Source organism: Madurella fahalii (genome assembly GCF_045866475.1).
Source record: "Madurella fahalii IFM 68171 DNA, scaffold_1, whole genome shotgun sequence".
Taxonomy (NCBI): domain Eukaryota; kingdom Fungi; phylum Ascomycota; class Sordariomycetes; order Sordariales; genus Madurella; species Madurella fahalii.
Window position 1 is genome coordinate 5,316,476 of NW_027263971.1, and position 16,195 is coordinate 5,332,670.

General features: G+C 55.7%; 1 protein-coding gene across 1 annotated transcript; it reads right to left on the minus strand.

Moving 5' to 3' along the window:
• Nucleotides 1–69: 69 nt before the first annotated feature.
• MFIFM68171_01630 (uncharacterized protein) lies at nt 70–2,984 on the minus strand (the record flags this gene model as incomplete). Its single annotated transcript, XM_071057052.1, has 2 exons — nt 70–711; nt 795–2,984. The coding sequence occupies 2 exons, from the start codon at nt 2,982–2,984 to the stop codon at nt 70–72; spliced, it is 2,832 nt and encodes a 943-aa protein (XP_070913153.1).
• Nucleotides 2,985–16,195: the final 13,211 nt, after the last annotated feature.

Below are 16,195 nucleotides of genomic sequence, written 5' to 3' on the forward strand. Positions count from 1 at the left end.
CTTGTTCGGATCTGAACTGCCGGGGGGATCCTTCCCCGACCCAATGGATCCTGGAATGACTTCTGGTACCTAGTAGACAAATACGGTGTTCGTTGCTGGGGTGTGAATACACTGCCAACACACAGTATCGGGGCAAACGACAATCCGTAGCTCTGGGAGCCGACAGTGCTGCGCTAACACACAGACTATAGCCAAACGTCCAACCCAGTTTCCATGAGATTTCGTGACGACAAGACCCTCATCGCAGTCCATAATTTGGTCCCACTTCTCCAGCGCCGCCATCTTTGGCTTTGGCAGCCGTTTCTCTGCTTCGGTGTGATTGCAAGACGTCTGTGGCTCCAGTTGATAGATGTTGGAGCTCTTCAAAGCCCTAAGGGGGTCGACGTCGGCCACCCAGCAGCCCGCATCCATCACCGATACCACCGCTTCTATATGTGTCCCTGGTGAGTCCCGCTGCCCGACCGCAGCGCTTAGACTCCCGAGTGGGGCGCACCAGTCCGTCAAGGAGAGGTGGAGCGTAGTCCGGTTGAAGCAATCTTCGTTTGCCCCATCAAATGACACCAAGCTCTCACGCCAACTGTAAATCTCTTGCTCCCGGCACTCGGGACGTTCAGGGCATGTCAACAGCGTCAAGCCCGGTCTTCCCAGACTCCCCAGGAGCCTGCTGAACGGCCTTTCCACCCCCTCGCGGTGATGGGGGTCGCTCAGCGTCTGCGAGATCACTTTCGATCAGAACTTTGAACCACGTCCGGATTCCACAAAGGGCGGGGCAAGGATACTTATTGACTACATACCCTTGTGGGAACATAGATTGAATTTCCGACAGACAGCCCAAGCAATCGACCAGAGGTTTCGTCCGGCAGGCCTGAAATAAAGTCGTGCCCGGTTTCGAAATAGGCTATTATGGAGATAGCCTCCGCTTCATCGGGCAGTATATCGAAGAACCACGGGTTGTTTCCGCTGTTTTCACCAATGGGTCGCAGATTAATATCGAAAAGTCGCGAGAGCGCCTTTATGACGAACGGTGAAGACAGCACCCGACAGGAGATTGTTGCACCGTCCGCATCGAGATTCGAATACGCATGCGACGCAAGGGAAAGTTGGATAAGGCAAGATATTATGGGGCAGGCCTCCTTGCCTCTTAACAGCTTAAAAACGGAATTCCGCATGGTAATGGCCTTTATCATGTCGTGATGAATTGCCCACAGCATGTCTTCGTAGTTTACCTCTGGCACGGTGATGGGAGCACTCATATCATCCGAAAGAATGAATACTGCGGCAACATCCTCATCGCCGAAGGAAAACACGTATGTTTTGTTTGCTTCCTTGTCCGTGATCCTGGTCCTCGTGTGCTCTATTGCAGATTTCTTGAACTTGGCAATAGGTTCAGAGCCGGTGTTCTCGGACGGAGAGAAGCCTAGGGGGATCCAGCGGCATGACCGACGCCTCTTTCGGCTGGCAATGACTTGGTCGGGCCCTAGATTTGGAAACACGTACATGTAGCACCACGTTGTTCCATCCAAATAAGCGATCAGCCACTCGCGATCCTCTAAATTCCCCACCCTATTGCCAATCCTGAACAGCAAGTTGATGCGATCTTCGATACCCATCATCATCTTTAGCAGTGTGTCGAAATCGAGCAAGCCGAAAAAGGGTCGGTCGACGCCGTCTCGCCGTCGCGGAATGAACCGATCCCGTCGCCTGCCCAGCATGACAGCGGACGCGCCAGCCTCCTCATCCTTGAAGTACTCAGTGATCGATACCGTAAGCATCTTGATCCACTGTGTACTGGAATCAGCGGGTTCGCAATCATGTAACATGAAGATCCCTAAATGCAAGAGAAACCTCAGGGCCTCGACGGTACTGTCTCCGTGAGGTACTCCCCAGCGAGCTAGAATCGCTCCGACCGTGGCCTGCTGAAGCTGAAGGAGTGACATTCGCGACACCGACTCGTCGACTTGGGCTGTTTTGCGTACGGGTTTACCGTAGAACTTGTGGTGCGCCAGAGACAAGGACCAATAAACACCTTTTGAAGCCCGCGTTCCGGCGTCTGAGATGCCAAGGGTGAGGACGCCCCCCGGATGGACAAGAGGATCGGACAAGGTCACCACCGTAGTGCCAGAATTCCCGTCAACCACGATCATGTCGGGGTATAGATGCCACGAAGACAAGGCCAGGAGAATGGCGCCATCGCGAACAAGATGAGGCGCTCCGGCAACGAGCTTCTCCATGGTCTCCAGAGCGGACGCCCAGGCAGTGATGATGCTGCGATATGTCACACTCTCCTCGTTCACAGGGAGAGTGACGTTCTTGATGATGAGTAGCAGCTGCTTATGCTGCAGCATCTTGAGTTCATCAGCAGTACGGAGCCACGCCCGCGCGCTCGCATCCCACTTGGCCAACTGGTCGCGGGAGATGTCGGCCTGAACCGCCGCCCATATGTGCGAGTATGGGATCTCCTCTCCGTCGCCAAACTTGGCGGCAATCTCCTTCCGCCGCTCCGCCACGATTTCGACCCAGAGCGATACGGCCTCGGCGCCGTCCCACACGCGTGCGAGCAGGCAGGCGAGGAGATGAACTGGCAGGGCAGCCTTACGCGATGTGGCGGCCGCCCACAGCGAGGTGGCATCGATGCCCCTGTAGGCCGAAAAGATCCAATTCGACGAATCCAGCGACGACTGTGCTGATGCTTGCTGCGCGAGTTCTGTTGCTCGCGTGCCGTATGCCTTGATGAGGTTCGGCGTCGCAGGACACACATCTTCAAAGAGGGCACCAAGCCGTCGCGCCGTGATGTGTATCTCACCGCCTTCGGCCTCCTGTCGACGACTCGAAGTGATGGCGCTACTGATGCCCATGTACTCTGGTGGCGCGTCGAATTTCATGAGGGAAAAGTCGAAATTGAAATTGGCGGCCGTAAGTACAACTTCATTCGTCGCCGACATGAGGGCATTTTGCATCCTCCCAATCATCGAATTCCCGGCCATGGTCTACAGGTTTCGGAGAAAACGCGACACAAAGGTTGGTGGATGCGCATTCGGCTTACATTAAGGAGGGAGTCGTTTCCGCGCGAGCTGTTGAAGAAAAATGCCCGAGATTCAAAACTCTGGAGCAAAGACGGAGGGAAAGGTTGGGCGTGTGTTCAAGATGTGCCACTGGCTTGCAGGAAAAGGAGCCTATGCGCTTACAGGCCAATCAAGGGGGGGTGGGGCGGAAGACACTTGAGTCACACTTCTCTGAGCGCTCCCGCTCACTTCACGGCCCTGCTTGCAGCAATTGGTAGTGATATCTGCATCCCAGAACGAGGAGTCTAGACTATATACTACTCACAAAATATTAGATGATAACGGAGGAGGGACTACTATACACTCCGTATATTCTACCTTGCAATATATCTATGGCTATACTCTCTCCTATCCTTCTTTCAGGAGAAATAGGCATCGAAACTGATGATAGTAATAGGGTTAGCTCATCTTACCGTTCTCATCATCTGCAGAAGGCTGGTGTAGTTAAGATGAAACAAGCGCAACTTTGAACACAGTGCCTCTGGACACGTATCTTTACGCTCGCAGAGATATAACTACTAACAACGACCGGGCTAGACAGGGAGTAGTAGGCTAGCAATAACCGTCTGGTCCTATGCCGTATAGCAACTTCACGTTGGGGTGGGAAAACTGGGTTGTGATACGGCGACTCATTGTGTCTCTACAGCTATGGATATCTGGTTGCCAACAAGAAGTGCAGGTAATGGAAAAATGGAATGGCGCGTACTGCGCGCTCTCCCGGCCTATATTAGCAACGCTAGTGACAAGGGAGTACCAGGGTTGCAATATACCGATACTCAAGTTGAGATCCTGCTGAGCAAGAGTTGCCCTCTACAGCATCCACGTTTAAACACCAAGGCCTAAACCTTGGCTCAAGAGCTACTTCCTACGGAATTCTGGTTCAGCCCTTTTTTCTATCACACAGCTTCAAGCTGCTGGAGCCGAGAGTACATTCCTCCACCGAACAAGCTAACCGCCACCGGCCATCATCCCCAACCCCCTTTTGCCGCATCGAGCTTCCATTCCAGAAACATGAACTTATCTCTATATTGCCTGCTTGTAAAGTCCCAATCTTGATATCATAACAAGAGTGTGGGGGCATCAGATGAGAGGAAGTCCAGGGCGGCTCTAAGCAAGTCGGCCGATAAAAACGGATACCGGCAAGACAGCACTGAGACCTGAACTTCGGGATACATGCTAGCTTGTTTGCTCATGGCAAAGTGCGTGGTACGAGGGGACTGCGGGGTATATACGCTATTAGTACGCACATAGCACTAAAGCTGTTGTGTAGTAAAAGGGAGCGGCGGCGGCCTAGCAGGTAGGAGGACGAACTTGACCTCCAAGGACTAACCGGATTGCCGTAACAAACACCCATCAGACGGAGGCATTATGACGACAGTGAATGGTTACGGTGCTATGGAGACAAACTCGCCGGCACGATACGTCTGAGCAGCAATGGTACCCCGCACGTCTCATATCAATCAGTAACCACCCTCTGGCAGCCAAAACCAACATCACTCGACCGTACCAGTACACCACTGTTCCATGTGCGCTGACGGTTTCTCACGGCACGAGGCTAACTGGAACCTCGCATAGCATAGTAAAACCCGAACAACTCCACACCCAACCTGTCATCAAGTTACGGCTACGACGCAGGTCGAGATGTGCAATAGACCGTCCCGGGGGTGTCAAACCGGACATCTCTATGTTAAAGACCTGTCAAGAGCCAGCATATTGAGACGGAGGCGGACCTCCAGCCTCCCCTTCCAGACATACAACGTTTTTCTCTTTTCCCTCCCGTCTACTCTCTGTCGGTTGACGCGTTCCCTGCTTGTGCGCCCGGCGGCTTGCTCCAGCAGGACAAAGAAACAGAACATGGCGGGAGGAGGAGTAAAATGGGAGTCTGAAGTCTTGTCCGAGGGCGGAGGTGGACTATTTCGGGTGTAGCTACTGGACTCGCGCCGGCCTTCTCTCCTAGAAGCCATTGCCTGAAGGGAAGTGGTCGTAAAGGCTTACTAAGGCTTAATACCCCCATTTCTGTGGGTTTGGTCTCTGGCAGGAAAGAGAGCCTAGGAGTGGGTGAGTTGCCTCATCTTGTGCCAGTACTTGTCGAGTTGCACCAGAATGTCAGGGTGCCATCGTGTGTCGTTGTGTCCGAAGCTGTTGTTTCTGGGGTTTCTGGGGTCTGGTTGACTAGTCAAATTGGGCGTGATGGCGGTGCCGATATGTCTGCTGCTGCACGGGGTTGCCCATATTATTAATTGGGCTTGTTCGTGCGTCTCTTTGGGCTTACTCGGGATTCTGCACACGGGATGTTGGTTGTTCCAACTCCCAGAAACTTCTATTACCACTTGTTACTTTGGTCTTGTGTTGTCTCGTCGCATCTGCGGCTGGCTCTGGGGCTGAGCGAGGTTCCGGGCAGTCACTGCCGAAGGAGGAGATGGTCGTTCTCGCCATCGCTGATGTTCTTTGCTGGCACGCTATCAAGGGCTAAGCTTTCCATTACATTCTCATTTGTTCGCCATAGAGGTGCTCGAAATGGATGGCAGATGTTGTTGGATTCATGCCAGAGGTGGAATGCAAGAAATCGAGGTATTATAGAACGGTCCCTACCCCATTGCCAGGCAACAGAAAGCTTCCCCTCCAGACCTTAAGGTTGGGAACCGAAAGAGGCGGTTCTCTTGTGTATCGCTGATGCTCCTGGGAAAACACGCTCTGCTGCTCCTTTGCTTATGCCCAATGTCAGGTGTTTTACACTGGTTGACGGTGAAGAGAAGAAACATCTGGAGGACCGCTGGGCAGGTTTAGGCCATAGGAATGCCAGCAATTGCTACCAGATCAGAACCCACGGTGCTTTCCTGACCGTGGACGGGATAATGCGGATGTTTTGCACCGTCCTCGTTATGGCTCGTTACGTCTACATCCGCAGGTCTTGCTCGGATGGCCCGCTAAGCAGGCGCTGGCAAGGAATACAGTAAAGTATGCCTCCAGGACTTGACTCTGAGTGAATCGTGTGGCGACGGGGTAGTAATGTAAGCTTCCAAGCATGAATCCTCTCCCAGCATCTACAACTGCCCATATGGTTGCCACACAACGGCACCGTGAAGTCGTGGGTGATTGGACAAGAATATGGGGGCTTACCCGGGCGTTTATCCCTTTCCCCTTTTCTCGTTCTCGTGGCCTGAACCCTCGGCGCTTGGACTCGGACACAGTCGAACCAGAAACAACTGCTCGCGCAAAGCGAAACAAAAGCGCTAGCAGCATCGCAAAAAAGATACAGACAAGGACAGCTGCATCTCACAGCCCAGTCGCCCCGAGCCGGGAGCGGATTCGCATCGTCAGAGCTAATAGTTTCAGAAACCGCCCGAGATTAAACGCAGGGAAGGATTCTGCAGAGGTACCGTCCCTCTTCCCAGTGTGTGAGTTGCTTCAATCTGTGACGGCGCTCAAAGGCATGGCATTCGGAGTCTATCCATGCTCAACTAGATCGCGTAGACGACGATCTTACACGGCCCCAACCCACGTGGCGGGGAAAGATCATCTTCCATCTACCGGTCCCCCCGGATGAATCTACCGAGATTACCCAGGGGGACAAAACAGAGATGGTGAAGCAGAAGTTATATTGTTTTGATCGCCGTGTCCCGATTCTATGTCCCCAACTTCGATATTGCGTGGCTGGATTTGGGGAGATTTCAAACCCGCCGCCCCCGGATACGCGAGTGGTCTGGCGAGGAGGCCCCTGTTCTCAAAACAAAGCCGGATGCTTGGAGTAGACTGGGCACGCCAGTCTTGCGGCTGTTCTCACTCCTGATCACGGGCAAACACTTTCTTGCGGCGAATCCCATTTTCCTGTGCGAGGAGGGGGAGGGCAGACGTCTCCACTGGACAAGTGATCACTGATCCTCCCCTTTCCCGATTTCGAGATTTTGTTTGACGCCCACACTATCCAAACAGTAACCCCCAAACACCGACAAACATTCATTCTCCTTTCCCCACCATGTATTGTGCAGCCAATGCTGCAATCCCATTCCCTCTCAGGATGCACATACTGTTCACGCTCTCCCCCTGTACCGGCCCCGCTATCGCGGAACCGGGGCCAAGTAGCTTGTCTCTCATCCGTCCACTGCCCCATCCCGATGAGGCAATGCGGCATCGGAGATGCCGGTTCGGCCCAACCAAACAAGCACAAAATAACGATGCCGTACTGTGTATGTGCTCTAACGTAATACTTACCAGGAGCAACCGGACGCAAGCCGTAGCACACACAGCCAGGAAGGAGGCGGCCGCGAGAGCAAGAGTACGTCACCACTGCCCCTTCTCGTTGGGTTTCGTTCGTCCAAGCAAGCCAAGATTACAGCCACGGCCACGCTCCTTCAGTTCTTACTGGAAGGGATCGAGTGCTTTTTTGCCACCACCAGGCAAGCGAGCGAGCAAGCGCAGTACACATCTGGAAGTTGGGTGGACAACGTGACGAAACCGGGAAGTGAAAACTTGGCGCCTGAATCGAAGGGGACCAGTGACGGGATTAGGATCTGTAGACCGGGGGGAGGGTAAGATCGGAAGAGAGGTTCGGCTCGGAGGCGAAGATTGAGCCTGTTGAACAAGGCTACACTCCTACACCAAGCTGTCTCTCCTTTGGTAAGAGCTTTAAGCTTGCCGCCATTCCCCGTTCTGCTTACCGACCGTTGGTTTGTTGTAAAAATGCATACGGGCGGTTTGTTGGATGAGGGCCCGAGACGTCGTGGGATCACAGAAACATGTCCCGGTAGACCTGTCGGACTAAGCATCTTACGACCGCCACACACGGCAGTTTTTCCGCCGGCAGACAACAGACCGGGCGGCACTAACATGGGACTAGCCAAAGCGGGAAGAGTGTGATAGAGTGGGATTGCGCGAACTTGCCAAGCGTAGTGAAGGAATAAGCTTGCAGCTGCAGGATGGTGTAGGGGAGTAATGAGGGGGCCAAGGGATGGAAGAGGTCGCAGTAGCTGTGAGCGGGAATGGCTGTTTGGTTTACCAAAGCGTAAACGTGCTGCTTCTCTGCCACTGCTACCACGTATGCTTTGGGCCCATCCCCCTCTAGGCTTGGCTTTGGCCGTCGGTAGGGCCAGTAGACGCTGAGGAGAGGGGGGGAAGGGAGGGGGGAGCTATGCATGTGTGCCTATGTGTGACGATGGCGACAACCGTCTCTTGCGTCGGCGAACAACGCGCAGCTTGGGGTTACAACGGCTGCCGGTACGTGATGGCAAGATACTCTTTAGCAAACTGGACCGGGCCCAGATCAGTGATGGGTCTCAGAATCGTACGAGTTGGGCATATTCTCGCACTGCATCCCGGTACCACCCCGTCGAGGGATGAGACTATGGAATACAGCGAGGAAGAGGAGTAGAGAGAAAGCGACGAAAAACTCCCCCCGCCGTCCTCGTCCACTCACCGCTAGTCCCCAGCTCATGGTCGCTCGACATCCAGCAGTGTTGAGCAGCGCGAGGGGGCCCCCTGGAGGGGATGGGGTTTGGTGGTTGGCTCGCGGGGGGGCCCTTCTGGAGAGCTCCCTTAACGACCTTCCTCTCTCGTCGCGCCGAGCACAAACGCGAGCAGCCTCACGGACCCCGGTTGGAGGACGGTGCTAGCCGGAGGCGCTGGCACGCCTTGCCCCGTGCAGTGATTTGATGCTTGGTGCAGAGCCGAGCGCGGCAGGCAAGTGATATGGATCGAGGGTTGAGACAACATGACCAGTGAGAACGGAGTGTCTCGGAGAATCTCGTAGGGCAGAACTCGGCATTGTGAAGGCAATGAGGAATGCGTGCTCGACGGGGTTCGTACCAGGCGGGACCTCCCGAGGGTATAGCGCCCCGGGGCTCCGTAGCGTAGTGCACATAATCCTCGGCGGGGCGTCGCGTCGATCACTAACAGAACCGCTTTGAGAAAGGGCAAAAATTTTGTCATGGGAGACACTGCCAGGTTCCATTCATCCACCGCTTTGGTATCCATCCACACGTCTTGACAACGTCGGCCCAAAAGGAGTAGCGTGACAGCAGTGGCCCTGAGAGGAATACCACAGTCCGGAGGTCAGAGCACGGGGCCACCCGCTGCTTGGGATCGGATGCGGCTCTCGGGTTCGGTAATTTGCCGCTTGCCAAGCGGCCGGGGAATGCTCATCATTAATGACAAAGCGGGAAATGGAGGTAGTGTATCGTGACGTGGAGCGGCTCTTGTGCTTTGGGGCGGAAAGGGTTGAGGCCGGTGGGGACTCATGGTTGAATTAGAAGAATCGCCAAAGAGATGACCCCTGTATCGTTGTCTGGTGAGCGTAGCGTCGTATCCAGAGCAGAGTGCCGTGTTCTCCCCAACAGAGGCCCCACCCCCACAAACGTGCGCATGAGAGGAGGCTAACAACTGGTGTCGCGTCCCGGCGGCTTGTGCCACCATCTATAGTTTATCGAGTATCTCCCGGCCCAGGTGTGTGTTCGCGCGGCACCTCGCTGTATGCTAAGACGGGCGAATTTCGGCGGACGGACCCAGAGGTCTCACACATCAACTAATTGGGCGGGGAGGATGCGGAAGACCAGCGCAGAAGGCGTTGCTGGTGGAATTCGTTTGTAGGCCCGAGAAACATACACAACGTGGCGCACGTCGGTAAAGGACACTCACAGGGAAAAAAAAAAAAAAAAGAAAAAGAAAAGAAAGAAAGAAATCGTAAGACCCTATCTCTTGGACTCGGCCTGGCTTTGCCGGCGGTATCTCGAGGCCAGCTGCCATCATCATGGCCATTCTGCGCACTGGCCTCGGTCTCAGCGCTTTCTAATCTCTCCAATGCGGCCTTGTTGATATTGGGATTAGGGGAAGGGAAGAAAAGAGCCCGAGATGCTGCTGGTTAATCCGGGCGATAGATGTTAGTGGAGGCACATGCGAAACGAAACCATCTTGCTGCACGACAGATTTTGACAGATGCGCGGCGTGTCGATCTGCGTCGCACTCAGTGCCGCGTCTTGGCCGTGCGAAAGAGGAAAGGCGAATCTACCAAATCGAGCCGGCAGGGGTTGAAGCGGTCCAGGGGTCATCGATCCGCTTGTGGCATCCCCGATACTTGGTGTAGGGGGGGCACCTTGATGGCCGGTACTCAGAGGCAAAAGCGCTGTTGTCCCGGTCCGGGATGTCTGGAATGGACGAACGAGGACTTGGGTTGACCATTCCCTGCAAGAGGCCCGGAGAACTGGGCAAGCCATACGCCATTGGACGTGGGCCATGACCAAAGGTGTCACGTTATTGGAGCTGAAGGGCCGAATCCAACGCGGCTGGGTGCAGCGTGGCGTTTGGCTGGCTTGGGCACGGCCGGATCCCGCTGAACGGCGACCATCTCCAGAGCCAAGCCTTTACTTCTGGGGCTCACGCCATCCCGTGACTTTCCTCCCCAGGAGCCGAGCCCATTCCCGGAGCCGCAACAACGAATCCCACTGTCGCGATTGCGATTCAAGCTCTCGAGCGGCATGGGCATCAAAGAAGGGCGAGATCAGCGTCGAATGCCCTGGCATTGGGGCCCGGCTGGTTCTGGCTCGTGCGACCCCTTGCCCTTCCCCTTCTGGCGCCCACACCATCATTGCCATCATAACCACCCGGCCAGCCTCGTATTGACGGCAGAAGAAAAATGAACAGCCCGCTGTCTCTTGGCTTTGCAGATGCTTGGCAAAGGCCAAGAAGATGTGCACTGGATCGGTAGGGCAAAACTGGAACCCCCGTGTCTCGGCCATCCAACGGCCGCGGATCACCCAGGGCTCTTGCGCCATCGCCGGGAGCGCCTAGCCCTCAAACTCTCCGGGTGATTGCTCTGGAAGGACGTCTGTTGACATGCATCGTCCCGGTGGGATCCGGGTCCGATTCAGCTGCCGGCAGCAACGAAGCTTGTGCAGGGTGGGCCCTTTCATATTGTCTCGCCGTTCAGAAGTGGTAACGTAATGTGGTAGAGACGGTCCTGGCTGGCCCGTTTTGTTTCGGGCGCGATCGATAAGTCAGCGACTACCATCAAAGACGTCGGCTGCTGCGGAGTGCCTGGAGTGTCGTCTACGCGGGTTTCTCGTTCTTGTCGGCTTTGGGTATGATGACGACAGAGGCTCGCCAAAACTCAAAATTGACTGAGAGCTCGTGATGCTGCATCTTCATTCCGCGGAGGCGTTCCTTACGGCTCTTCTTCGCTCAAATTTAACGGGCCCAGCTGCAAGGTTAATGCCTTGTCCAGCACGGGGCGGCACCGTTGTCAGCCTGGGTTGTCCGGGACCTGGACGCTGCTATGTTGTTTTGGTGCGCGTTTGGTGATTTGCAACTCTCGAGGGTCCATCTGACCTCACCCTTTTCGGGGGGGCCCTTGTGCATTCTGTAACACACCCTTGCCCGTCGATCCTGGCCCTTGTGCCCTTCCCGTCAGTGACGGCGTAGAGTGTCACTCCACGCATAGTCCTGCCAATTTCGTTCCCGAGCATGCTGAGATGAGTTTTCTTTCCAACCTAGTGTAAGGGCTGAACCCTCTGGGCGGTTAGTTACCGATTCCTCCATCTTTCAAAATATGTTGAAGTTATGTTGAGTCTTCAACAAGATTGCGCGGAACTGCGATGCAGAGAGTCACATCGCCGAATGCGACGCCAGGCCACCCGCGGATTTTTGCAGAGACCAAGTCTGCTGCTCCGCAGTCATCTCGGGAAGCTCGAAACTCGTCAGTTTTTGAAACGTAAAGTAGGACAGGTATTCGAAACGCGCAGCAACAACACGTGACCATTGTCCGGTTCTAGGGCTTCCGATCTCGAGGGCGGCCCCGTTGCCAAACGTTTCCTGGTACCTGATCCGCGCCTGGTACCTGACAATCATTCCGTCATGTGAAGCCGAGATGGACGAACGGGCAGCAGCCCAGCTGCGAGGGCTTACCGCAGTACCCGAGTCATGTCAGAGCCCTGATCAGGCAGGTTCCGAGACATGTCGGTTCATTTGGGCAATCAGATGCGGCTTGAATGCCGCTGTGGTAGTATGCTCCTCCCAAAGTAATTGGCAATCATACGCAGCGTATGTACGGAGTATCACCGGATGTCTTGATAGCACTGCCCCAAAATGCCGTGGTGTCCCCCCCATCGGGACGGGAAGGCCAATATCGGGACTGGCGGGCATGACATCGCCGACCTACCCACATCTTTGGCCGGAATCCCTGTCGATTCTGTTTCGTGTGGCCTGTTCCGGCCTAGCTCGGGCGATCAATTTGCAGGGTAGGACAAGCAATGGGGGAGCGACCGACGACAACGACCGCATCGAGCAGCGATCGAGTAGCGACGCAGTGACACCGCATCCCGACGACAACGCGCGGGTCTCTCACTCCAGGCTTCGCCATGGCAATCCTGCGCAGGAACCGACTGCGCAGCAGCAGGTCTTGACCGTCTCCCTCACGACGGGTGTGACGACGAGGGGCCGTGACGAGGCGCTAAGCAATAGTCCGAAAACGGGAACAGGGAACGGGGCAGGCATCGCACTCCTCGACAAGCCGGGGTTTGGGCTAATGAGACAGCTGCGCGCTTGTTGAGGTGATGAATTCGTCCTCCGTCCTCACTTGACAGAGTCGGCGAAGTGACGAGTGCGAGCACAAAGAGATTTCACCCAACCTTCCTTCCGTCTTGGCCCAAATGGGAAAAGAGTAACGCCGCGCGAAATCTGCATGCGCTGTGTAGGCAATACGACCCGCCTGCTTGTCGTTGAGGAACCGCGGGCTTTTGTCGAGTTTTTAACAACCCTTCAGCTTGTTCCCACCGGGGCCCTTTTCGCCTCGCCGGCGCGGCAAGAGGCTGAGAGTAGTACCCGGCAGAATATGCAGCGGTCGTAGTGTGTGGTGCCGGTGGCAAGATCCCCGAGGCTGACACTTAGACACGATAGCGGGCAGCCAGTGCCCAGAGCCCCATGCCCAGTACTCCTCCAAGGCCAAATCCGTCGATGTCCAGATTCCCTTCTGGCTGCCCAACTTGCCGGACTGGCAGGGTCCGCCGATGGGAATTCCTCAAGGAACGGCCCCGCCCAATGTGCCGTCATTGGCCATTGAGTTGCCTTTGGCTTGCAGGGGTGCTGCGGAGCCAGGCTGCTGTACCCCTGCCGGGTGGGATTATGGTGGGTCTTCACTTATGCTTCTTCTCTTTTATTCCCGGTTCCCCCGTGCTGAAGTGCTAGCGGTTGTTGGTTGAGCGCGTGGGTGACGGACTGACAAGGGCCGCCTTTGCTCAGTTCGCCGGTAGCGCAGCCCGCCCAACTGAACGCAGTCAAACCTCCCACACCCCCCCCTTCCCCGAAAGCCGAACAAGAGTTGGAACAATCGTCGGAGTTGCACCGTACCGCTGTAACCGCCGAGTTTGGATAAGAGACATCTTTGCTGCGAGTTCGTATTAATCACGGTTGTCGGTGTTTGGCCGTGCCTGGTGTTTTCTTGGTTAAGGCTCCCATGGTACAGCCTGGAAAACGGAGTCCACTAAACCACCACAGAAACGGCAGACTGGGAAGCGGAGTATCCAGATGGGGTCGCAGTGGCTCCGGTCTTTGCGTTGTTGTTCGCGAGTGATGAGTTGGTGAGAGCAAGAAACACTTCTCGTTCCGCGCACAAGATGGGAATACCTGGAAACATGCAGGAATGTCTAAACCCCCCATGCTACACACGTGGTCACGTCAACCTGTTCGTGAGCGGCCTGGCCCCAATGCCGGATGGGCCTGATCCACCGTCTTTCTGCTTCCTTGTTCGGGGAAGCGGTGAGAGCCGTGCAATTGCGTCTTGGCAGCAGCAGGGCGTGCGTAATCGCCTCCGTTCCGAATCGGCTGCTGCAGCACCGTTTCCCCGGCGGGCTCTCCGGGTCAGCCCCGGGAGAACGGTTTTTCTGTCACATCAGCGGAGACCCCGATGGGCGTCATACTGGACGCGAGCGCCCCGTGGGCTTAGAGACTCGAGGTTTTGTCAAGCGGGACGCCAGCCGGCCGGCGAGAATAACATGTGCTCTCTTGGCCCATATTATGCCGGGACCATGATTTGCAGCGGTAGTTCGAGCTGGCAACTGGCACGGAGGAAGACAGGAAGCCCAGAGGGCCGATAATTACACTACTAGTACGGTCGTTTCGGCGCTGAGGTGACTTCACTAGTAGGGCCGTGGCGTCCCGGAAACGCACGCCCCATTAAGGATCCACCCTTTTCGGTGGTAGGAGCCACAACCTGGAAAACGGCGGCAGTCTGGGCAGAGCGCTACTACCACAGGATGCTGGCACCTCCACCTTGAAGTGTGTGCGGGAACGGTTCGCCTGGCAATGACTTCACTCCAAGTCAGAAAGCTGTCTCCCCTCCATCATCGTGGCGGTTGGCACGCTGTTGGAGAGGCACCCAGCACCCAGCACCGGCTGCCCTGGAAACTGCCGACCGGAATTGCGCCCGAAGCCAAGCACACAACATTACGTACCTTCTGTCTCCTGTCCCGGTTTTCGCACATCTCGCACATGCCGAGAGGGGCCCACAGCTTTGGGCGCTCCTTTGGGCTAGACCACAGTGAGTATAGCGAACCCCCTGGTTAAGCTGGGTGAGGTAGCTCTTGTCCCGATTCTTGTCAGCATTCTCGTCAGTATGCAATTCCCACACAATCCGATCCCGCCACTTTTTCCGTGTCTGCCGCAGCCAGAGCGCTCCCGCCATCCTGCTGAACCGGCTAATGCACAGAACAGAACACAGAAAGGAAAAAAAATTAAAAAAAAAAAAAAAAATAAACAAACAGGAACTTGAGATAGCAAGCCCGCTTCGCTGTGTCCTTGGCGCCAAACCAATGGCCAAGCCGACTGCCACAACACGAGAGACATCACGGGCGGCATTAGCAGACCCTAACGTTATCACACGTATGCTGCTGAATTTGGCCGAGAAATTGGTCAAATTTGGTGGTCAAGTTTTAGTCTGGCTCTGGCTTCTCGAGACCCTGCGTCGGCGGCTAAGCTGCCATGGCTTACAAACATTCAGCAGAAGTAAGCCACCGGCAAGTTCCTGCCCTTGGCTCACCAGCAGACCGGGTGGACGCCGTTCGAGTTCGGACCTACTACGACCCCAGCCTGCCGGGACATGAACATGCTCTGCGTATCAGGCATGCCACGACTTGTATGTACATGGCGCACTCGCGGTACACACGAGGTACCTTTTGCCACCGCGCCGTCGTCATCCTTTGCGACTGCTCGAGTGGCCCACAGTGACCTCTCAAGAGCCGGCAACATTTACCACCTGCCCCCCAGCACCTTGGCAGCAAGCAGCCTTATCGAACTGGCTTATTCACAGCAAGTATTGCCCAATATCTTGCGTCCCCGCCAGCGACCCTCCATCGGCAGGGGTTTCCTGGCCCCGTTCCACCGCAGTCCTCCCCCCCCAGTCGTGGCGGAGACGGCCCCGCCCTGGACCCTGCTGCTAGGCCATCCAGTCAGGCCGGTGGGCTTGCAACTTTGCACAATGCAGGAAGCCGGGAGTCACGTAGTTTCGCCCTCGCACACAGCTGGCTGCGACTGTCTGGCTGGTCCATTGACTTCATCGACCCCCCCCCCCTTCCCCCCCTTGTGGATTGCGTGTGGGTTGTGGTGGACAGTGGTGGGCAGTTGGAGGAGCCCATTCCCGCCTTGGTACATAGTGTAGTTTAGCTTGGCCTAAAACAAAGTCTCCCTCGTCCCGACCGCTCTTCCCTCGACCTGGTGAGCTTTTGCTTTTTTGTTTTCTTATCCCCCTTCTTATAAACACATGGTCGTTGCAGTTCGTCAGCCCGGCCTGCGCACACCCTTACCTGGACTACGTCCAAAATTTGACCGTTAATTCTCCGGATCATCCCCAGCACGTCCCAGTTTCGGATTGTTCCCAAGCCCCTTCTGTACTAGTCAGGTGCCGTTTGATATCGAGGCGGCCTTGTCAGGTACGAAACCCCACGGTCCTGGTCGAAGCTTTTGCCAGCATCAAGCATCACTGGATCTCAAGAGCCCACATCGCGCTTGCAGCTGGGGAAAAGAAAGGCGTGTGGCTCGCTGCGTTCACACCTTCTTTTGTGTCTCTCGCCCGGCCTCCAGCCCTGCTCCGCGCCGTTCAGACAGCATCCCACCGAGTCCCACCTCGTCCCAATTGGCAACCCGCCCTGGCTGCG